General features: G+C 41.1%; 1 protein-coding gene across 4 annotated transcripts in view; it reads left to right on the top strand.

Annotated features, from left to right (window-relative positions):
* col15a1b (collagen, type XV, alpha 1b) overlaps positions 1 to 25459 on the top strand; it is a 54743-nt gene that overhangs the window by 447 nt on the left and 28837 nt on the right. For 2 of the 4 annotated variants that reach the window (XM_035170840.2, XM_035170839.2), the window contains exons 1-4: positions 18517 to 19247; positions 22733 to 22920; positions 23317 to 23526; positions 24889 to 25041. In XM_035170840.2, coding sequence (XP_035026731.2) covers positions 18851 to 19247; positions 22733 to 22920; positions 23317 to 23526; positions 24889 to 25041 — 948 coding nt within the window. In that variant the 5' untranslated portion in view covers positions 18517 to 18850. Of the gene's footprint in view, positions 1 to 21; positions 87 to 18516; positions 19248 to 22732; positions 22921 to 23316; positions 23527 to 24888; positions 25042 to 25459 lie in introns of those variants that run through there. The other 2 variants (XM_035170842.2, XM_035170841.2) reach the window with 2 other exon arrangements.

Raw genomic sequence — 25459 nt, 5'->3', positions numbered from 1 at the left:
GTGACGGACATGTCTCCTCAGGTGGTCTCTTGTCCTGCATCTCATCCTGCTGTGCTGGTTGACCGCTGCCCTGCAGGTTATAGAAGGTAACATTCATGCTTCTCCATTTCTTTCTTGACACTGTAAAGAAATATACAGTGGCGATGGATATTTTAAGAGGAGAAAGGGAGCCTACACTGTTGGGAGAGAAGGCAAAATGTAGTCCTTTCTCATTTTGATGGTATGGCCACATGGAGCTTTAAGGTTTGCAAAAGTTAATTTTTGTTTTGAATCATCACATAAATGTTTAAAAGTTTTTTTTTTGTATCATTATCTCCAATGATGATTATTCCCCATGTATCAGCACTCATCATTGTGGCCAGTGAAGTTCTTATGTGACCTAGTAAAACAGAATATTTGTCTCCTGTGTATAGTTAAAGATTAAATTATCGACCATTACATTGATGAGATCATCCAGACATTCATATATTTTAGGGGAATTTGGTGGCTTGCAGATGTAAATTTCTTTAAAGGCCTTTGCACACAAGGCATGTTTTTTTCCATGCAATTAATTTGCATGTTATTAATATTTGTATCCAGTCAATGCAAGCCTTCACATCAGCTTCGGAACTTTGCTGAGCAATATTGTGGTTTTTATCTTTGCAGTACATTTTTTCACTTCCAACATATAAAAATAAATATATACACATCTAACCAATCAGAATGCATGCTGTTGAAGATGTTGCATTCAAATTAGCACAGCTAGGACTCTTTGGGACCTTCCTCAAATTAATTACTCAAGAGAAAATATGATCTCACCTCAGGCATATGGCTAGCCACTGCTGTGGATCAAATGGCTCTCTGAAATTACTCCTGTTTCTTTAAACTTGGTGCCAGCTGTCGCAGTGGTTCTTCAAACTGTCCCATGGACATCCTGAAATACGTCCTGAAGTGGCTGTGGTGCAGTTAAAGCTCCTGAACCCAGTAGTGAGACTCACCAAGCTCTTCTCTCTTATTAATATTCGGTGTACCCAGGTATTTCGTCTCTTTTTCTTTTAATTCAGCAAAATGACCAAATCATCATCGCTGGATGTTGATCCCACCAATCTTTTACTGAGGCGCAATCTTCTTTTCCAATCCTTAATCTAATAGCTTTATCACCTCACGCTTAATGTGAATAGTCAGCCAACATTTTCCTAAGAATTAATCGCAATTTCGTGCTGTTTATTCACGTCGCCGTTGATGGGCAAAGGCCTTGAGGCTGTCAACACAAAATGTTTTGCTCTGTGAGTAACTTTGGCGAAACCTTCCCCTGAACAGTGGCTAGCGTTGCAACCAATATCCCGACACACAAGTTAGCAAGGTGTTGGTGTGTACGTATCTTTAATAGGAAGGAAACTGTGATTTTTGAGTTTGGATGTGAAAAAACAACTGTACAAGAGAGAAGGGAACTTTTTTGCAGCTTTAAATAAAGGCTACAGCAATTCATTTCATTTTTCCTCCATCTGTAGAAGGTTCTTCAGTCAACCAACTTGTGGAGATAATGTATAGTTCATTTCTATTTCTGATTGTCCGTATGGGTGCCATTCAACTACTGCAAAAGATTGAAATATGGCGGAAGACCGTTCCCCACACCAATAAAGGTCTGCTGACATATTGGATACCCACACAGATATGTATGAGGTAGACCAATCCCAACTGAGGTCTCCAGTCATTTAATGCTGCACAACAATGTAAGACAACGCCATAGTGTATTTTATAGGACACCTCCTGTAACCTAAATACCCACTTTGTTCATACCCCACACTAAGCAGGGGTTATTGTGATTTCCAAGTCTTCCTAATCTTGTTCATCAATGATTAGTTTTCAATGACAACAAAATGATAGGATTTATATAGGAATTATAGAATTTGATCAGTCTTTCTCTGCTCTCCCACACGCCCATTACAGGCCACATAATATGGGACAATCCCCCCCTTTCAATCTCCATTTTCACACCTCTGTCTGCTGTTGTGGGGTTCAGTCAGTTACTCCCTGCTGTGAGTCTCTTCTCTTCTTATACAGCTCTGTAGGAGAGAGATTGTTTGTTTGTTTGACAGTAGACTGTGCTTCCTCTGCCCTCTTTATCCTCTGTGTGTGTGGGTGGGTGATGTGGGTGGGTGGGTGCATGCGCGCACAATCAAGTAGCTGGAAGTGGCAGACAAGTCAAAGGCTGCACTAGGGTGAGAAATTAAGTGTTGAGTTTGTATGAGGGGGTCGCACTGAGCTTTGAAGAGGGATCTGTAGAACACAATTGATTCTGTACCAGTTTCATGTCAGTTGAGATGCTCTCTAACCTGCACTGAACTCTGGGTAATCACCTGAAATCATCTGGAGGGGCTGTATCTAAGATCAGAAATGTCTGAGTCAGTTGCTGATGGACATGTTGATGAAGTTTCTAACAAGGCAGATGCAGAACTGGAAAAAAATTAAAGAAATATCTAAAAATGAAAAAGACATGTTTTACATGTAGAAGACACTGACGACGATGTTAACTGGGAAAGACAGTGACATTTAAGAGCTGTTGGTGATAAGGACAGTGTTGACGTGTGATCTCCGCAGCAGAATTTAAACATTACGTCTTCCTTCCTGCTTGCTGTGCCACCTCTCACCTGAATACTGCGGAGATCTCTGCGTTGTGGTGGCCGTGAATCTCCTGCTGCGTTGTTCATATGTGAAAAACAAACTCCTTATAACCCACTGTGCGGAACATTCTCCGGAGTTTATTTCTGAAAACGGCTAATATGTAGCCTAATATATAGGTGCGTTTGAGAGGCGATTGACGACCAGAGTCTTGTGGCTTATTGTCTGTTAACTCAGAGCTTCAAAGTGCTAAAGCGAAGCTGCATTAACATTTTTTCTTTGTGACATAGTATATAGAGTGACAAAGTCTGTGTCTGGAGGCAGCAGAGCTGGACTGGGTGGGTTGACCAAACACGGGACTTTGACACAGTTGATCGCCTTTAATTTCCCATGTGAAAACATAAGTCACTGTGGTTTCCTTTACCCATGAACTTTCTACAACCTTTACCTCAACCGTGTGTTTATTATTGTAGCCACTACGATGATGGTCTTCTAACCTTTTAACCCAAAACATGATCTTCATCTAAATCTAACCATGTAGTTTATGGGCCTGTAATTTTATTACTGTTACATTTATTACTGTTAATATGATGATGAATGTGTGACACTGTAACACTGCTGCTGAACACTCTCCAGAGTTAAGAAATCTGAAAGCATCAGCCTTATCTTAAGTCCTTTTGCAATTGTTATGTTATGTCATTGTTATGAAGCTGGGTGCAAAATTCGGGGTGTCTGAAATGTCTGAAATCCTCAACAGCAAAATTCTGGGGGGTCTATATTTTTAATGTCACTTTTAAGCTGACTATGTCCAGTATTAGGTAGGCAGGGTTTCTGCTACGTTTTTTTTGAAGTGGTTGCCTGTCACTTCTTCAGGATTGTCCATACTTGCTTTCGTACAGCCTGTTTACATTGGGAATATTGTGCTTTTATTCTTCTTTGCCATTTTGTATAAAAGATATGAACACACACTGGTAGGGAATTACTTAGGCCAGCAGTGGAAGTTCTCACAGAGGCAAATTGACGTCTGTGCAAATGGACAGCTTTGTATAGCACCAAATCTGAACATACATTATCTGAAGGCTCTTTACATGGTAAGGTCGAGACCTTCAAAATTATAGAGAAACCCAGCAGTTCCCACAACGAGCAAACCCTGTAATGCTTGTGATTCTTGAACGCTAGCATGCTATCTGAAGTCACACATGGACGAGGCAAAATGCTGGCTGCAATTGGTTCAATTGGTTAACCGTAAACAAGCTAAGCAGACATAGTCAAGGGTCCTCTTAATTTCCTACCTGCAGTGTAGCAGAATCTGTGATTCATATTGAGCACAAATTTAGACCTTTCTCTAAGAGCAAATTTCATTATTAATGCTTCATCCTTAATACTGAACACTGAGTTCCGTCTTACTGTTTTCTACACTTCAAACTTCGTCCTGTTCCCCCAAAAACACTCCTGCCTCCGGGAACCTTCACTTTTCATTTACTGCTGGTTGAGTAGCTCTGAATGGGTTCTATGTTTATCCAATATAAATGATTGTGAGGTGAGCCCAGTAGGAGTCTGCTTTGGTCGAGACGCTCGTCTCTACAGTGAAACCTAGTCACATTATTCTGCAGTCAGGTTTAATATCCTTAATAACAGCCATACATTTATTCTGTCAGTGTCTGAATGTTTGCTTTATGAACTCAGATCAGCTAAAGAAAGAGTTTTCTCTGCTGTCAAAAACACATTTTACATTTCTCCATTTTATTCACATGCAGTCGCCTGTGATGTTTAACTAAGTGGATCTTTACCTCTGAGCCTTTGGATCGTCACCCCTCTTGACCTTATTTGGTTTCGGTTCCTGGAAAGAAAATCCCACCATGTTCCATTTTGTGTTTTATTAGACTAGAAACCTGGCACGTCATAGAAGTGTATGAAAGGTCTTTACCTAAATCTCCTCAGTATATTGGAGAACTGGCCGCCCTCACTGCAGCGGCATCCTGTCTGAAATGTGCTCATTGAGACGGAGTGGCTTCCATTCGAAAACTGCTGGACACAATGGTCTAACTGTAAAAGGTGTCATTGCCGTATGTGTTTAACGGTCGGCTCTGTAGGATTTTAATGGGAAAAGATCTCTGAGTGGAAATTTGAAATTAAGAATGGCCGTTGCTTTTAGGGGTTTTCCCACTTTTCTGTTGTGAATGGTGTCATGTTTTCCATGAAGTAAGATGAAGTGGTTTTCCCGGTGTGCAGTTGGGCTCAAAATGAGGAGAGCAAAAGCTGTTGTGTTGTTGCAGAGGATATTAGACCGATATCAGAAGCATTTATAGTTGGACATTATGCTTTTCTACGATAAAAACTCAATTTACAGCTCTTACATTCATGGTTTTTTAGAAAGGAAATATTAAACTGTTAGTGGGTGGCTGGTGTTGTTATTTGGGTACACCGTTTCCATGGTGACTGTTTAAAAAGTGGACTATGAATCATTATCATTGTGTTTCTGTTCCATTCTGTCTAAGCTTTGGGGAAGGAAACATACAAAGAAGGTCTTTGGGGAGCATTCAGTGTTGTTTATGTGCAAACGTTACACTTGTTACTTGAGGTTTTTATGACCGGCTCTACATGTGGACATACCGAATATTGATACAAAGTCAAACTTATACCGAACACTCGTGTAATAGTCTGGTTCTGACTTTAGTATCGCGTGATGATGCTGGACTGAAACGTGGGGGTGAACATGTTGAGCCATTTTAAGGGTTATTCATTAGGAGTTAGGTAGTTGTTGTTTTTTTTAAACCAGCTGCTAGGTTAGCAGTTGGTTCAGTCCTAGTTACGAATGACACATCAAATAGAAGTCCATGTTTTCTACTAATTTAATGTATCTACCCAACTGCTGGGTCAACTCTGTGGTGTTCTCTTCTGCATAATTTTAAGGCCAGATGTTTTGTGGTTCGATCCCTGCCTACATCAGTGTGCATGCCCAACTGTGTGATAACATGGGTGATAAAATGAGTGAATGAGACTTGTAGAGTAAATCATTTATTGTAACAAAACATGAACATTTGGCTATTTATGAGGTAGAATGAACCCAACATTCAAATTAATATAGTTAATAGTACAATCTACAGACAAAATAAGGACTATTAGTGTTAGCTTACACACACAAAAACAGAGCGGTGGATGGCGACCTGCCTCCGTGTCTCCCCATGTGAAAACACAGCAGTGGTTTTTCAGTCCACATTCCTCCACAGCATCTAGACCTTCTGCTGATAATTCAGCGAAAGCAGTTAATTGGCCACTGACTGTGTTTAAAGAGCTAATGAGGTGACGTCATGAAACCCGAGTCATAACCTGTGAGGAACAGGAATACTCCTGCAGTGTGTCTCAGGACACGGAAGACTGATATTTCACCTGCACGGCTTTTCACACTTTGATTTGACTTTTTCTGCCTTGATCAGGCATTCATCTCAAATTAAACATGTTTGTGTTAGGCTGTGTTAATATTGCTATGGACCTCTGTTCACTGCTGGTGCACTGCTGTGATAGAGTGTTATGTTTGTGTTATCAGAACTCTATCATTAAAATGTATTGTGTTTCTATACATCTCTAAATCAGGTACATATAGTGTCTGCACTAAAATGTATGACGTTAGTAGATTTAAATGTTACATAATATTCATATTACATGTTTAAAAAAGCTAAAATATATTAGACCATTACCACATTTGTCATGATTTGACCTTGAGAAAAATAGGTCTCTGTTTGACCATTGTTTCATGAAACTTTTCCCCTAAAATAGAAAGACCAATGTCAAAAATGTACTTCATAATCCTGCTTCACACACTACTTCCCTGACCATCACATACAGAGACCCTTCAAGACCCCAAGGTGCCCAAATCCTCCTCTGCTCCCTTGTCCCGTCTGTTTGATTTTATGTTACTGCTCCAACATGCAGCTCACTTTCTCACTTTAAAGTAACCTTTAATAACTGTGTGAGTTTAAAGGGGAAGGTTGAGCACACTGTCTTTCTGTGTGAATGTGTTTATGCTTTTGCATATTTGGGTCTGTGGCTTCTGAAACGATGAAGCTTGTGCTGTTTGCAGACGGAGAGCTCCTTCACATTAACAGCACGCCCTCGTTCCCTTTAAGGACAAATCTGCCTAAATTGCTAACAACAAACAACACAAACCCTCATGTGATAACCTTTGGCCTCTATTGGTCCTCCTGTGGGATGTCGCCCAACAATCTGGCAGCACTATCCATGTTTTAACATTCTTTAACACTAAAATGAATATTTGAAGCTTGTAATTGTGAAAATAATTTAATTTAAAATATGAACCCAACACGTGTTCCTGTTTGAACGTCCTGTGCCACAGCTGCCTTATCATTATTTACCTTTGCATTAGCAGCTCAAACTCTTCCCCTCCACTTCTCCCCTGTTGCTCCCCGAGGCGACATGAATGTGCTGCTGAGTTCCTGCTCCTAATTCTCTGTTTTGGTTGTGAGTGCTCCCAATGAGTAACAGTACATCACAATCACCAAGCCGCATAACTCAGAGAATATTAACACGACTGTGAAAGAAAACTATCTTTTACCTGCTTTTTTTTAGCACTTTGACAGCACAATGACAATGACATAAATGAACAGTTACAGTTTTGTCTAAACCTTTGTTCAAAGGCAATAACTATTAAATGTGAATAATTGCAATTGCTTGCCACTGGATGCAATAAACACAAGCTCTGTAGAATACATACCATTTATTTCTGTGGTCACAACCAATCTCCATTTGCTCTCTTTTAAGAAATGAATTGCTAGTTTATATGAAAATATTATATAATATGTAAAAACTACCTACTGTGAATGTGTGTGGTGGATCCCAGTGCAGATAAGATGACTTTTCTTGGTTTAGAAAATCTATTTACTCTTCTAGCTAAAGGAGAAGAGACACTCAATGCACTTGACTATTTTATCACCTCAAGTTGTTTTACACATGTCTCGGATCATTTGAGGGGTTATAAGGAAAATGTGTAAAATAAACAAATTGAAAAGTTAAACTTATGTTGATCCCCATGCCTTAGTAGAAATACTCAGTGTCCACACATCAAGACGTGGGAATGGTCTAACTTTGTGTGCAGAAAGTGCCATTTCAGCAGTAATACGACTATACTGTATTGATGGCTGCACCTGCACACATCAGGTGCACTGTGTCTCATCGGACAGACAAGCTGAAGATGGGTGTAGAGGAGAAATACCACCAACTTTTTACTGCTGCAGTTCCGAACAATAGTGAATTTTGTAGTGAGGGTTCAGTGGGTGGACGTCAATGGATGGTCCTCTGCCAGAGGGACTGTGGAGGGAACATGAGATAATATTTTCCTGTCGACATTTCACTGAAGGTTGTCTTTCATTCCACGAGGTTCACTTGAAATGTCTGTCACAGTTGCCCAGTGTGGAGCACTTCCAAAATACATCACAGACCTGCAGGACTTCACTGATGCTTATTGTCCAAATCTTCCTACAGTACCATGAATGCGTCCGTTTGTCACATCAGCGGTGCCCAGTGGGTTTCACGCCTCACACCATGATTGTGATGCTGACACTTTGCATGAGCAAAAGAATTCCCCCATCACTGTGCCTCCCTTGTCTTTCATTACCATTCGTATTAGAGGAGGAGATGAGTCGTTGCGAGAAGCTCCGTGGGGTTGTTTGCTCTGGGAACAACACTCGCAGCTGAGCAAACACGCGCACGCACACACACACACACACACACACACACACACACACAGCGTCTCACATTCAAAGCTCTGGGGCTTATACATGCATAAGCAGGATGTAAGCAGATGTAAATAGCGTAACAACTCGTATCTATGATACCAGATGTTTTTATTGACTGTCTTGGTCGGTGCAGTATAGGTGACGTTATCTCAAGTCAAGAATTAAGCTTAGATGAACTCAATAACAAATATCTAAATTTCTTCTTAATTTCTAGAGAAGATGCCTTAAATTGTGAGAGTGCATTCACCACATGTATATAATACTTTTATGTTCTAAGATAACATAAAACAAGCATCCTAATTATCTTGATAAGTGCAATGTGGTACTATACAATTAATGTGCACATTAGCAAAGAATGGTTGGTCTTTGTGGCAAATATCATTATTATTTGCAAATTTTTTTTTTCCTCAAACAATGATTTGCAGACAGTTTTAGAAGGGAGATGATTATAAAGAGGAAATGGATTAACGGGCACTGAGCATCACATCAGTCTGCCTGCTTGTCTATCTGTCTGATCTGATTGTGTTTCTGAATCCAGCTGTCCCACTTAATAGACACTAACACATGGAAAGTAATAATAATATAAATATCACTGCACTGCTCATTTGATGACGTAGTGGTCCCTCTCTGCTGCTTCCTTCCTCTGACTTTGTCATAGGAATTTCAGAGGGTGAGGTAAGGGTGAGAGGATGGCAGGGGTTGGAGGGACACTTGATGTAATGGAAACTGTCCTTCCACAGATGTCCACCTCTGACTCCCTACGAGTCCTAACAATGCATTCTTTCTTCTGAAACATGCTGCAGATCTGACTGTGTGGCATTGAGTGAACTTGTGTGTTCTCTGTTTGTGTAATGTGTGTGTGTGTGTGTGTGTGTGTGTGTGTGTGTGTGTGTGTGTGTGTGTGTGTGTGTGTGTGTGTGTGTGTGTGTGTGTGTGTGTGTTTCAAGTCAGAAGTTCATAGCTCAGTCAACTGGTTATTAGGGTCTTAATAACCTGTGTATTGACAGGCAGCCTGGAAACCATTAAACCAATCAATATATTTAATATATTAACACAATCTAGCTGACTTTGATGGGATATACCTTTACCCTAGAGCGGCAATAATGTAGTATAATAGTTTTATAATGCTAATAACAGGTGAAAATGACTTAGTTAAGTGTCTCAAATACTGAAAAACCACCAGAAAACCAAGTGTTTTATGTTTGTTTTGCTTTTATGTGAGGGCCCCCACATGTTTCCAGCGGCAGCAGGAGGCTGCAGAAAAGCTTTAGATTGACTGTGCACTGTCGGAATCCAAAACACTGTTGCTCAATTCAAAACACTCAAGTCAAAACTGAGGGTTTTTTTGTTGGCCAATGTAAGAGAACTTAAGACAGATATTGCTGTTTAACCAACATAACTGGGTTTGACCTAATTAGGCCTCTTCCTTTGTTCGTCTGTTCGAAGAGCTTGAAATTGTCCTTTAATTGTCATTTTTGGCCACATTCAAGTGAGTATTTTGTCACAGTTCAAAGCAATGGTTCCACTTTTATTGGCCACTTGAGGGCATAAATGTTACACCCTAACTAACTTGCTATATGCTATGTTATTATCAAATAAATGTATGTGCCTGTTTGCAGGTCCAGCATTAATAGAACAGCATAACCTTTTTGAATTTTAAACTTGGCTTTAAGTTACCGAGCAAATTTAAGTTCAGTTTTATATCCAGTATTATATGCAGTATCTGGCTCTTTAGCTGCTAAATGCTAAACTCACTAGCTACTGGTTAACTTTATAAGTTAGCTTCAGCCCGAGCTCTGACTCAGCGTCTTGGTTCTGGATCAGTGATGCGGAGGCGGCGGCATCCTAAGCTATAATCTTCAAATTCGTAAATTAATCGTGAAAGTCGTCTTTAATATCTCGTCACTTAGTGTTTATTGAATGAGAAGTCAAGTGTTTCAGGTTGAAGCCACCAGGGGGAGCTGCAAAGTGTAAACCTGACACCTGGACGACTTCATGTCAGTGTTTAGGGGTCGGTTCATTTAGATCTGCTCTGCGGTTCTGAAGGTGAAGTCGTGCCGAGGAACGCCCAAACCGTTGAGCCTGTCGATGCAGGTCAGCAGAAGGTGATCGTACTCCTGACGCTCTCGAGCCAGGTCCTCCTGTAACGCACCGATGGGGACATGTCCAACGTTTCCTCCAGTTTGTTTTGGCCGCTGGTCCACGCTGTCTCTGTAGTGGTGGAGAGTTCGGCGCAGAGCTGAGCCTCCTTTCTCTCCACGATTTGTGTCAGAGCTTCTTCTCCAGCAGCAGATGCTTCAGTCCGCTCCTCTGCTGCAGGTCCACGATGACCTCCACAGCAATATTAATATGATTTTTTGTTATTATTGCATCTTGCACAAGAATTTATGAATTTAATTCAAAAATCTATATGCACTGCATGAAGCCTGTGGAAAATCCCCCTCTGGAGAGAGGTCAGAGGTCACATACAGGACAAAACCTTGTGCTTGCTGGGACACTAAATGACACATTAGTGGATTCGACAGTTGACAACACGAGGCCTTTCAAACTCTCGGTTGTTTAGTCAAACCACAGTTTGTCCATGCAGTCAAATTTAGACCACTTAAAATGGAGCTAATCTTTTTTAAGATAGTCAAAGTTAGATAAACTAAATTTACCTTCGACCACATGCCTGTTTCTGGTGAGTCAAGTGTGTTTCTGTCTTAGGCTGTGTTAGGCTGGCCCCATGACTCCTCAAAGGCAATTGGCTGGATGCCCACCTCGGTCATTATCCAGAACTATCTTGATGTTGGCTTTCGTCAAAAGCACACAGGTTTTAAATGGATTTAAGAGTTTAGATGAACGGGGGAGTTGTTAGTGTGACTTTCCTCTCTCCCACCTGTCAGATTCATTTGAATAAGACAGCCTGCTCCGGTGCTCAGCCGCTGCTATGACGTGTGCTACAAGCAAATGAAGTTATACCTCCATTCTTGGACAATGAAAGTCTATCTATCCATGTGCTCCCTCCATCTCATATCCACACATACAGGGGTTTATTGTAATCTGCCATCAGTAAACCCATGACTTGTTGCTTTGAATCAGTTGTGTGTTGCCATGTTACCCAACATGATTTGTCATTCAGCGCGATGCAATCTAGATTATATACTTTTACACGCTCTATTGGCTCCGAGAGGGATCTCTGACTCATAAGGACACACACACATTCTCAGATGATGAACGTCACCGAAACAATAGAACACCCTGTCTGGAGAGAAGTCAGGTACTTTAAGTTTCTCCCGTGTGTTTAGATGTGTAGGCGGGTCAGTTGTTTGGGTTAATCCTAGCCTCGGGCCAAACTCTCCCTCTGATAACATATCTGACTCCCTATCTTTATCCTGTTTTCTTTTCTCTATTTTTTTCTTGGCTGTTCTCAAGAGACCCCTTCTTCTATCCCTCCCTTAACGTTCCCATTTGACCCCTATTTCCCCATGCAAAGTATGGGCATAGGTGTCCTATATAAATTGCTGCCTAGAATTACTACTACTACAACTACTACTAATATAATGGTTCTTAAATGGTTCTCAAAGTCACGTGAACCTTTTTATTTCAATGTTTTAGTTTTTCCAACCATTTCCATATTAATTTGAATCAAATGCCTAAACGACCATTTAATGGAATTCTATTGAACCAGTTGAGTCTGCAAAGAACTTTAAAACTTTATTTTACTTAGAATGTAGAGAAGTGATGGCAACACACACACACACTCACACTCACACTCACACACACACACACACTCACACTCACACTCACACTCACATCCTCTTGCCTGCAGCTAGTCCATTTGTCATCACTGAGGTTGGAGGTTGGAGCCAGAGGTTCAAAGAGTGCAAGTGCATGTCATTGTGCACCTTATGTCTCGGCGCGTGCACGTGGGACATCATCTCTAACATTCCGGGCATTCTTTGTGTCCCACCTGCCGTCTCTGGAGACAAAAGAGATTCGATCAGACACAGGGATCCTGTCCCGCTCACACAATCACCACTGAACCTCAACCGTGTTCAGGGCCTCAGCCGGAAAGTGTTGCTGCCCCTCAGTGACGTGAAAGTAAATTACAAGTTGGATTCACAATTTGTGTCATAGATAAAAATGATGTAAAGTATATTAAGACATACTTTCATGCAGCAATCGATGATATTTTCTCACTTCTCATGAACTTTACATTAAGTATTTATGATTCAGGAAAAACAAGCTGAAGTTGAAAAACAACTTTAGTCTATGATTTACACAGTTTAGCATCAGTTATAGGTCACAGTTCTTCCCTAAAGTTCTGTTCTGTATTTGACCAGTGTACGTGCTTAATTTATCATGTTATTGATGCATATCAGTGACTCTATTGGCTGAATGATGATGACTCACTCCTCCACTTGATTCCTAGTAGCTTAACAGCCTTTCTTTCTTTCTTTCTTTCTTTCTTTCTTTCTTTCTTTCTTTCTTTCTTTCACCGGCCTTTCCAACAAGACCATATAAATGCAGTCCAAACGTTTCCTGAACATGGCCTTGAAACATGAAATGAAAACATATTGTAGGAGGAGAGGAAGAGGGAGGAAGGGAAGGTTAGCAGGGGGGAGGTGCATGAGAGAAACAGCTAAGCAACACAGGCTTCATTGACTGCTCGGCTACTGGCTACAACGTGCATGTGTGTGAGAGCATCTGAAAATGTGTTTGTGTGGTTTGCTGTTACCTGAGAACAGGTCCTCACTGTTGACCTTAGCAGCCTGCCCACCTGGACCTCTGGCTTATGGTTGGTTCAGAGCATGTGTCAATCAAACATATACTGGCACTAGAGTAAACTATATGTCACACACAAATGAAACACAACACAAAAAGCCACTTTGAATTCCACAGATGACTTTGGGCTTGTTTGACATAACCAGTTTAAATTAAACTTGAACGCTGCAGTTCATCTTTTGAGCTGAATGGGTCAGTTTGTCATTTAGAGCATTAGTTTGTGAAGGATTATTTTATTTAAAAATAGATTGTTAACAACTTGTTGTGCCCTGTAAATGAGCACTTTGTTGTTCTGGCACAAAAACACTGACCAGTGAGCCAAACCCTCTTTCGCTCTAATTGGCAGAGCGGACCATCCTGTACACTCACACACAAAACTAACTACACCCACGTTGGACTTACGAACACACAGAAACAGGGACTCTGACCATCATCTTAGAATTGGACGGTGAAGTCTGTTGTTAAAGAAATATTTTCTGTGTTATTTTATTCATCGTTATATTTGTTTTTCCCTGCAGGACTATTTTAAACCAGTGAAATGTTTTTATTTAGGTGTGGTGTTTCCTGAGGTCATGGACAGTTGCTGCCAAGCCTCTTTTTGGGGCCACGTATCACTACAGTACTATTAGCATCTCTTCATATCCATCATGTATTGTGTGGATATAATGTAACTGTATTAACAAAACATGGGTTTTGTGTAACTATTTTCATGGAAAACTTTCTTAGCCAGTATTAATTGTAGAGTAAATAGGATTAGCCTCAAACTAGTTAGGTATTTCCCACTAATCACAGAAATAATAACTAAGCGTAACTGATGGTATGTAAACTGGCATATTCACTTCATGGACCTACATACTGACTTTATAATGTATATGTGTCTTATTTTGATTGGACAATTTCTGTCATGTAAATAATTATAATACTAATGATGATAATCATAATGAACTTCATTTATACAGCACTTCTCAAAAACTCAGTTTCAAAGTGCTTTAGATACTTGAAACAGGATTCAACATTTGAAGACTAAGTTAAATAAGATCAGGGAATAAAATAAAACAGCCAACACGAGTAGGAAATACAATGGTGTGGTTTGATCAACTCTCACACGTATTACTGTTTATGACCACTAGGTGGGGGCCACCATTGCGCCAACAGGTACTTTTATGTAGATATTGTTATTGGTAATAGGCAATTATACAATAAACACTATTTCTGCTTGTAGGGCTTTTTAAGTTTACTGTGCATAAATATATATCATTCAATGAAAATACTTATTTACCATCTGAGCTAAATAGGACCTTTTTCAGTTTTTATATGCAACATATATTAGTCCCTAAAACATCAAGCAGATGATTGGCTCTTGTTCAGAGTTATACAAGTATTTCTAGTAGCTGTGTCCTTATGAAATTATGTGTCAAAAGTGTTCAAAGTCTCACGATCTCATGATTTCTCCTCAGTCTCCTGCAGCCACTTAACCGTTCATTTCTGCAGTAAATCCATGGCATCCCCATGAGATCGGCTGTGACAGTAAACCAATTAGAGTTTATTGTTGGGGGGCGGTTGCTAGGTAGAGCGGGAAGTGAGAGAGAGAGGTGAAGGGTGAAAGGGTTATTCTTCCTGGAATCCAGAGGCCCTGAACGGGGTCACCCCCAACAGAAAAAAAGGGGGTCTGAAAATACTCATAAGAATGTCGCAGCTTTTCACCAATCACTGCACATGAGAGTGGCTGCTTTGTTTTTATGTGACAACAAATGCCTGGTGAAAGGGCCGTGGCAATGATCCCTTACATCCTTTCATTTAATTTATCCTCAAATATGATGACCACTTGTCCTAGTTTATAGGTGACAGCTTAATGACCTATCGTTATTGTTCTGTCTCTGACTGGCTGGTGTTGCCAGGACTGCTTAGAAACAACAGTTTAATATCCGTAAGGTTCCTGAAGTTGCTCCAACATGGATTATGTTGCAAAACTATGAGATGAAAATCTTTCTCCTAAATGTGTTTTGCATGATTAAAAAAAGTAATCTCAGAAAAATCTTGTTTACATTTGTTACAAGTCTTATGGTTAATGTGTAAAAAGGTTCATATCTACCTTACTATTGCTGTACTGACTGAGGATTGTGTATCTTTTCAAACTTAACAAGGATCTTTAAAGCAAAACGTTACGTTATTTGTTTTAGGAGGCTAATAGAGTGCACTCATATGTAACATATGTGACTGAGGCAAAATGATGAGGAGTAGTGAACCTTGAGGTTGGACAACGCCACCTGCAGGTCAGGAAGATTTATCTAGATAAAGTTCTCCAAAAATACTTGTAATGGATATATAGAGATTCTGACTTTAGGTGGCCGAGTAGGCTTGGAGAACTTTATATTGTGCAACATATTAAAAGCATAAACAGGTCTAAAAAAATCTAAAGAAGATGTTAGTGCCAACTTACCGTGGACGCTCGACACAAAAGGTTAAAGGTTCTGAGCCAGACAGGAAGGGGTCCCCTGAGTGTTTCCGGGATACTCGGCCACCGCCACACACACCCCGTCGCCTTAACACACAAAAACCACACACTCATGACAGGGTTAAACGTGCCCGCCATAATATCCATATTGACTGCCATAGATTGATTTTCAATCAAGAAAACAATTGACTTTACTATTCTACATGGAAAATCCTGTTCAATTGTCGAGTTGTGCACATTAAATTCTCTCTCTTTGTCACACACACACACACACACACACACACACACACACACACACACACACACACACACACACACACACACACACACACACACACACACACACACACACACACTAAAAATAACATAAATGGGTCTTTGCAAACAGAAATTGTGTTAATACCTGGTTTGCACAGGCCCTGTGTATAATGTCAAAGGTGTCTCTTGTAGTGTCGGACCCACAAAGAATAAATAACTAAGTCTACTATAGTTTTCCGGTGCTCTTTATGGTCTTTCAGCTCATTGTCTTGGTTTTATGGCCCTCAACCTGTTTAGGTTCACTGTCACTGTCATGATCAACTCAACACATTTAGACCAGGAGGCAGCATTTTTGTATAATGTTAGTTGACACTACTTTCAATGCATATCCTGCTGTAATGATGTCTTGTATAATTGCTAACCGTTAAAGTCAGAAACAGCTGTGTGTATGTGTGTGTGTGTGTGTGCGTGCGTGTTGGTATGACATGCCAGGTCTCCCTGTGGTGAAGCATCAGGGCTGTCCCCCCCCCATGTGTATCTTCCTGACCTTCTCTATCCCCTCCTCACCACACCCCCATCCTTGGCTAATCCATGACTAATCAAGCTCCTTCCCCTGGGGGGGGGTTCTCTCTCTCACCCCCTCTTTAAATCTTAAGCCCATCATCTGCTCCATTAGAGAGCCCCACCACCCTTATTTTCCCACAAGTGTATGTCCATGCGTTCTGAGCAGCATGGGACCAGAATATGATGAAAAAAATAGTAACAAACAGCAACTACAACCAACAACCTTTCTCCAGTCGAGCTATTCAGGGGAAAGAAATGCAGAGTAGAAATATGGATAAGAAGTGTGAGTGCACCGTATGAATGAAAACTGAATTAATCATGGTTATGAGCGTGTCTGAAATAGATGTTTTGATTTCAGATGAATTAGCAGTGGTCATGTATTCAGATTCTAAGATTATATTTATAAAATCAATAAATCCAGGTTATTGAATGAGGTCTGGCCAGCATACACGCTCGACCTATCTGGAGTCAGCCTTTCGAAAATACATTTATTTGGCGCGTACTTGGAAAGGGGGAGAGGTTCGTAAAATATAATTTTTTTAACATATTTTCATATTTACATGTATCTTGTTTTACTCCCATTGCGGATTCATACGATTTTAACATATCACAGCTGGTGGAACACAGATATAAATATTCAAATGAATAATGGAGAGTTCCATTCAGCTACTTGTATTGTGCTCGCTGACTCACTGGCACACTGACATGTCCCACTAGGACACCAGAACATCATTCATCTGATCAGTTAAAACCTGTGCTTTTCCTGCTATTACAAGTCAAAATGGCTGCTTTTTTTTGGTTTGAAACTTTAAGACTGATGAAACTGCAAAAACAAAGTTCCCCAAAACATACATCAGTGTGACCGCACCGCTAACATTAAAGTATCAGCCTGAACAAACAACTCCACCCTCCACCCACTGCACCATCCCCAGCAACACAGCAGCTCCAGCTCATCATGGACCTCTCCAAACATTTAGAGAAGCACAATACAAAAAGGACAGACTTCCCTTTGTCATCATCGACATGGGGCCTCGCTCCCTCTGCCCCTGATCACTGAGCTGCAACACAGAGACATGTTTCCATTTAAGCGTTGGTCATTTTTAAATCATCTCTAATTCAAAGTTCTAACACCAACATGATGCCTTATCGGGCGTTAAGAGTGGCATTACAAATTAATGAACAGTAAAATTAAAACTAGGGAAACAAATTAAGTTCAAATCTAATATTTAGGTACCGAGATGAAACTGATAACCAAATTCAAATCAGAAAACTAGAATGCTACTATAGTCTGTAAAACAGTCTTCTTCTGATCCTACTTATAAATAAATCTGAGATAATTGAGAAATTAATTTGGATGAAGGGCAGCAAATTTATTTTAACCAATTATAATTTCTCCCTTTGGTTCAATTACGACAGAAGTGTATTGTTTTCACACAGGAAAATAAATTCTGCTCCGAACAAGAGATTTCACGAGGTAAAAATATCTGCTCTGTTCTCTGAATAACAAGAAGCTCTCATCTATTAAGACTCAAGTATTTCCCAAACCGAAATATAACTGGACCAAACAACACCGGTGACAATAAAATATATACACTTCTATATATGTTCTTTCTTTGTCAGACTATTTTGAATTTGTAAAGCAGCTGAAAACATATTTTTATGTACATGTGGAAAAACATTTCATGTTCTGTAAGAGACCAGGGGGACTGCTTTGCCCCCATGTCTCTTCTCTGTTGTACTAAGTGGTGTCTTAACACTGTGGAGCATCAGGAGAAAGGGACACAGAGGAAGCAGCATAGTGAATGATGCTCCTTGCAATAAATCAGTGCGTCCGGATGCATCGGAGAGTTTGACAGGCTGCTCATATGGTGCGGCGAGAAACCACAAGCTTGATCCAGGGATCCCACACAGAAAAGAGAGAGAGAGAGAGAGAGGAAAGAGGCTGAGGAGGAGGAGGAGGAGGAGGGGAGGAGTAGTGAACTAACTAACTCTCTAATCTGCCTGTCTGAGGGGAAGAGGGCAGAGAAAACCAAGTCGGCTGTGTGGTGGAGTGCCAGAGGAGGGGGAGTGAGTAATTACACAGGGGGGGAGAGGGGGCGCAAAAAAGAGAGAGATGTCAGGGAGTTAGAAACAGAGCAAGAGACAGAGACGGACGGAGAGAGCGAGGACTTCTAACGAGAGGGGAGAAGAAGAGAAGAGAAATGTGAAGAAGCTGCAGAGAGGACAGAAAGACACTACTTGAGTATATGTCTTGTGACGCTGGATCTCCTGAAGTGCTGAGATTTGCTTTTACACATTCTGTAGGACTCTGCATGTGACTCCTCTCACAGCACCTGTCCTGCACATGTGTAGTGTTCTGTGACCACAGTGGACAGGATCAGCGTGCATCAGTGTGTGTGTGTGTGTGTGTGTGTGTGTGTGTGTGTGTGTGTGTGTGTGACACAGAAAGAGGATGGGAGCCCTTTGTCTCTCTCTTGCTCTCCTCTTCCTCCCCTGCTCTCCTGCACGAGCCCAATGGTGGAGTTTCATCTGGGCAAACCCCAAAACCAGCTCAGAATCCTCTCCTCCCTCCATTCCTCCCTCTACCACCTCTCCATCCATCACCTCCCCGGGCCTTTCTGACACCCCGTGGACAACAGGCCAAGTGGGAGTGAAGGACGGGGTGACGAAGGAAAGTGTGGAGGGTGGCACTCAGACAGAGGGGTCTGTTCTGGCTCCTACAGCCGGGCCTGGAGAGTTCCTCTCTGGCCTTAGCACTGCAGAACCTGGGAGGTTCTCTCCAGAGGAGAATGCAGGTGCAGGCAGCAAAACCAGGCCCCAAAACAAACCACTGAAACACTGGAAGAGTGGTGAGTGTTACTGGGGTGCTTTTCAAATGTATATCCTAAAATCTGTCCACGAGCATAAAAACACAATTACTCTGGGTTGGTGTGCTTCATATTTAGTATTAAAAAACTAGAAAGGTTTATACAAAGGTTTATAGGTTGCATAACAGCAAATTGACCCGCAAATTCAAACCTTGAAAGAGAAGCATTGTCAGTGTCATTCCCTTATCACAGGCTGCCAACGAATGATCTATCTATATATATTATAATAATATAACTATCTTTTCTATCCAGTATTCCCTAATAAATAGCAGAGATTAATGTGATTAATGTTAAATTTATTAAATTTTTGTATTAGAAATGTTTTTTCTTCCCTTTTCTATGTTGTTCATTTATTAGACCATTCTCTAATATTGGAAAGAATATACCCTTAAGCCTCCATTGCGTTGTTGTTCTGTTTGGCCACTTGGGGGCGGCAGAAACAAGTTGTAAACATAACATTGACATGTTTTTTTAATATGGGGAACCTGTTAGCAAACAGTTGCTCATCCAGAAGAAACTACACAATGTAAAACCAGCTGAAAGATGCTAAAGTTGTGGAGCTGAATGAGGAAGTGATACCGTCATTCCCTGTGGGTAAGTCACTATATTGAGTAACGCTTTATAAAGAACACAAGGTTTAACTATTGTTAACATGAAAATATGAATAAGTGCAGCTTTGACAATTAACTCGGTATGTAAACTGAAAACACAGAGCAATTGCTGCTAGTGAATATCAGTAAAGAAAATAGAGTCAAGCTGGTATAATTTGTGTTAACATGTGATTACAGTAAAACTGTGTGAGAGAACTTAGGCTTAACTACACTATCGAACCTTAATACAAAATAATGTCCCTGTGTGTGACGCAGAACTGAAGCTGTGCTTTTTGTTTCTGTGGTGCGTTGGTTTGTGACTCAGAAGTATCTGCCTGTGTTAGAAGCTGAGATTTCTAGACAACAAAGGAACAGGAAGCTTTTGTGTGGCACGTCAGGGTCGAGTGGATTTAAAAGGTTATATATGGCACCGTCGAGGGGGTTGTTCAACTTGGGTTCATAAGTCTCCACAAGTTGATCAGGCATCCACGTGGCCATGAGCATGACGAGGATTAGGTTCAGGGAGTCAGAATGGGAAAAAAATGACACAAAATGAAGACGACTGGTTTGAAAACTATGAATGAAACTGAAAGAATGATGTTATTTACTGTTTGACTGACCTGACGACACCGGAGTAACTTATCTGTCTGACCATGAATGTATGAATGGACGAGTTATACGGAGAGGATTTAGATCCGGTCATGGCCGTGTTTTATCAGGGGAGAAGGCCTTGAACATGCATTGTGTGAGATATGTGTTTAAAATCTCATCTGATGTCAGCATGAATTATTCTGAAGAATCAGCGATTTAATCCCTATCACATGATGTTCAGTGGAGAGGGATTTGTCTGCAGGCAAGGCATTGCTAACACAGTTCTGATGTGTGTGTGTCTAGCCCCTTTTATATAGAGATCCCGCCATATTACCACCAAGAAGACCCCACATTATGTAGCCTTTCATTAAAGTAAACAAGCCGGCATAAAGCCTCCGCAGTGTGTTTTATTTTAGATGTCATCAGTGTTTCAGAACCTGTTTCACATCACACACAGTGTTTCACTGTCCCATAATGCTGACTCTCCCTTTTACACAGTCAACAGTCTGGTTTTGTCAGGGTTTGTGAAGACAGCAGGTGGACCCACATCGTAGGAGCGAGGCAGGAGGAAGATCCAATTTTAAAAAACTGAATTTATTCCAAATAGCACAAAACAAGGAGCAGGCCCAGAAAGAAGCAGGCAAAACTCAAACTGTGCATGACAAGAAAACAAGGCAGGGGACACTGGAGACAAAACTGACAGCGACTAAGCTCATGACTAAACAGACGACTCGACAAAGACAGAACTGAGGACTTGAATACAAACTGAACTGATGACAAACTAGAGGCAGGTGGCACAGGACAAACAGGTGAAACACATCAAGGCAGCAAATCTGGAGGGAAACACACAAAGGCAGGAAGTAAATGGAACAGAAATGAGGGAGATCCGAATTTAAAATAAAATAGGAAATACAGAATGAAACACAAATCTAAACACAGAATGAAACACAGAATGAAACATGAATGAAAACAAATCTGAAACAAGGAAATACAGGTAAAAGTTAAATAACCAAAAGAGTCCACAATTAGAACAGTCCAACAAATATCAAAAACTCTTTATCAAAGAGTTTAGAGCCTGACAGAATCATAACAGAAACATGAGTACCTCTGCTGCTGGGTAAAGGTGGAACAAAGGTGCGATACTCCCAGCATGAGCAGGCTGTGTAAAAGGAGTTTGTGTGTGTGTCTGTGTTTCTTGAGTGCCTGCCACAAGCACAACACCTGTGTTTGCAACATTAAATGCATAAATGTAAAGAGGACCACTCTCCAGATGTCAGCCACACACCAACTTAGACCCCTAAAGAAAAAAACATCCTGGAAGAAAGGAAGGATCGAAGGAGGTCATTACGTGTGTTACACACACACACACACACACACACACACACACACACACACACACACACACACACACACACACACTAAACCCTCTAATCAACTGTTTCCAGTTGGTCAGGCTGATGAATTAGAAACCCCCAAATGTTGGGCTGTCTGGTCTGGAGTTCTTGTGTGTTCATGTGGGTGAGATGTGTGTTTGACGTGTAAGAAAATGCATTTCGGTGTGTGTGTGTGTGTGTGTGTGTGTGTGTGTGTGTGTGTGTGTGTGTGTGTGTGTGGTGTGTGTGTGTGTGTGTATAGCAGATATATACGTAGGTATCAGGGGTGAGCCTGGTTGGAATGCGGAGATGAGAGTTTGTCGCTACAGGAGACGGGCTCCATAGTGGAAGGAATCAAGGGAATGTGAAACCATCTCATCACGTACAGGCTCAACACTCTAATTGGCCACACTTGTGTGCTTGCGTGCAGTTCTCTTTCGGAGGATTAAGTCCATGCGAGGCAGGACAACGAGGCGCAGACAGAGTCCGGATCAAATTGAGCCAAATCCCAGTCATGTCAGGATTATTCAGATGTACCTTTCTTCCTTTCTGTAATGCTGTGAATGACGGAGCAACTTACAAGTAAAAGACGAGGGAAAGGGGTTTCAAGAGGGGGGGAGAAGAGAGAGACCAGGAACAGTTGTCATGTAGTCTAACAGGAAGTGAAATGAAAGAACAGATCTTGAGGGCGATCCCTTGCTCATTTAACCTGATACCAACTTTGATTGTGTGATTTTGATGAGGAGACTTCAGAGTTCTGGATCAAATTAAAAAGAGACCGAACACAGATCATCAGTACTATGATACAAAGCACACGGAAAGGGACATCTTCTTCAGCTTCTCCCCACCTGTCGCTCACTCTTTATTTCCATTTGCACACGTTCACGTTGTCTTCTCTCTCTGTCTCTCTCAGAGCGAGGCTCGGGGGGTCATCTGGACCTGACTGAGTTAATTGGCGTGCCGCTCCCTCCCTCGGTCTCTTTCACTCCTGGATATGAAGGGTTTCCAGCTTACATCTTTGGGCCCGAAGCCAACATCGGCCGGCTCACCAAGACCTTCGTGCCGGGGTCATTCTACAAGGATTTTGCCATCATCGTCACGGTAACGCTATTGAGATTTGAACTCTCTAACCTTTTAAACCTCATGCTGTGACTAAGGCTTCACCATGGCTTTGAATACAGTGGTCTGGAAACACAACAATGGTGCTTAGCTATTATCAGGTCGCAGGAATTTATTGTGATGTAAAACACCTAATGGTTAGCTAGACCCTCTCTGTGCTTCCACCTGGTGGAATTCTGATGATATAGCACAAAAATTCAGGTCCTAATTTTTCTCCTTGAAATTCATGAAAACAGTATTATTGGTTACAATGAATACAGAATGAGTGTTTGGTTTTAATAATTTGTAGAACTGCAATTTTCATATGATGCAAGCACTGTTCTGAAGCATTACGTTTTTTCCTGACCTCTGCTGTCTTCTACCTCGTGCTGGCTGCAGGTGCGACCGACCAGTCAGAGAGGAGGCATGCTCTTTGCCATCACAGACGCCGGTCAGCAGGTGGTGGAGCTGGGTTTGGCCCTCACTCCGGTGCGTGGGGGCCTCCAGAGCATCTTATTGTACTACACTGAGAGAGAGCAGGTGTCCCACAGCCACAAAGCTGCGGCCTTCAGTGTCCCCGACATGACTGACCAGTGGACGCGGTTCACGGTGAGCATCATCTGGAACAGTTAATGTAATATGACGAATTATAGAAGCACAGTTTATTGAACTGATACTGGACAATAATTAATTACAAAATGAGGCTGCAAGACTTTTAACCAAATGACAAAAGCAAAATCATATCTCTCATATCTCTTGACTTTCAGGAGGGTTTAGCACTGAGCTATTATTATATACTAAGCTGGTTCAGCAGTCCATAGATAGAGATCCATCAATACATCCCAGTTAGCTGGCCTTCAGTCAAGGCTGAAGACTCAGGGTGACAGGATAAAATTTACCTATAATACTCAGACTAGAATTTTTGTCTTTAAAGTATTTCCCATAACCCACTTTTACAGAATGGCTTTTACATCATTGTTTTGATAAACTGGGTGATACGTTTCTTATCTTTTATGTTACCATTTCCGTTCAAATCAAATCAAAAACAACCTAATTATTTAAAAACAACCAGAGTTGACCAAAGTGCTGTACAATACCTTCACACTAGAATAAGAGAAGATAAAAACAACATCAAAGAATAGTAAGAGCCACCTAATAATCTTAAGATGAGTCCACAAATCAAACCCTTTGGCATAATCGGCTAACAAGTCTAAAACAAATAAGTAAAAGACATAGTCAAGGGCAGTCAAAAGAGAGAACATGTGGGTCTTCAGTCCAGCCTTAAAAGACTCAGCAGAGTGGGAACACTTAATAGAAAGAGTTAAACTGTTTGAGATCTTTGGGGTGGCTACAGTGAAAGCACAATCCCCCTTACCCCTTAGCCCTGAGCGAGGGACAGCCAGGAGCAGTTGGTCTGAGGATCTAAGAGATCTGGGGATGGAGAGGGAGCAGCGGAGCTCTGAGATGTACTGAGGAGCCAGGCAATGTAAAATTATTGTATTTCTTGTCTTTCATTGTGATTAATTTGCATAGTTTGTTTCTGCGATTGCCAAAATCTTTGATTGTATGTTTGCAAAAAAAAATGTTAAGCTGTAACTTGTTCTTCTAACGCTCGCTTTATTCACCTTGTTTATTTAAACACTTTGGGGGATTTTTTTTTTTAAAATAGTATAAATGTAGGGATAAAGCTTGGTCATCACACTCTTATCTTTTTAAACATTGTCCATAAAGCATGTAAAATGTGTTGTATTAATTGGCAGCTTTTTAAAATAAAATGTCAGCTGACCCCAACCTTCCTGTGAGGGAATGGATAAAAAGACAATTTCGCTCTAGAAAAGATAATATCTTCCTAGTTGTTCAATTAACACAAACAAAGGCCTCCTGTCAACTGGAAACCCTGGAGTTGTAAGTAAATTTCTAAGTGATACAGGGAAAAAAAGGATATTTTTAAAGTGTGTATTTGTCCGTCAGGTGGTGGTGGAGCACGATGAGGTGCGTCTCTACATGGACTGTGGAGAGGCAGAGAGGGCGACTTTCCATCGCAGGCCGGAGAGACTCACGTTTTCTCACAACTCAGGCATCTTTGTCGCTAACGCAGGAAACACGGGGCTTGACAAGTTTGTGGTGAGTAAATAAACTGGGCCTGTGAACGCATGTCTGAATCCAGACGAAGAAGACAAGGAGTTTTTCTGTTCTGAAAGAATATGTCTGGCTGCCGGTGTCTGGTCTGTGCTGCTGGCCTCAGGATTACATTTGTTAACGTGTGTGAGTAGGTGTGTGCATGTGTCATCTAGCCTCTGATTATCATGTAAAAGAGTTGAAATCATCCACCCCCAGTCTGTCTCCTCTGGAGACTAACTAGCATTCGCTTATTCAGTCTGCAGAGAGACGATCATGCACTTTGGAAATATAACAATTAAAAAGTTCAGATGCAAATCTAATATTAAGAGCTGATTGTAAAGTAGTAGTAGTAGTGAGTAGTTCCGACAGGATATATATCGTGGGTCAAGGTTTACAAAACCTGAATTCCAAGCAAAGCCAT

The sequence above is a fragment of the Hippoglossus stenolepis genome, chromosome 11, assembly GCF_022539355.2.
Source record: "Hippoglossus stenolepis isolate QCI-W04-F060 chromosome 11, HSTE1.2, whole genome shotgun sequence".
Lineage (NCBI taxonomy): Eukaryota > Metazoa > Chordata > Actinopteri > Pleuronectiformes > Pleuronectidae > Hippoglossus > Hippoglossus stenolepis.
Note: the sequence above shows the minus strand (reverse complement) of the source record. Positions and strands in the feature narration are given on the sequence as shown.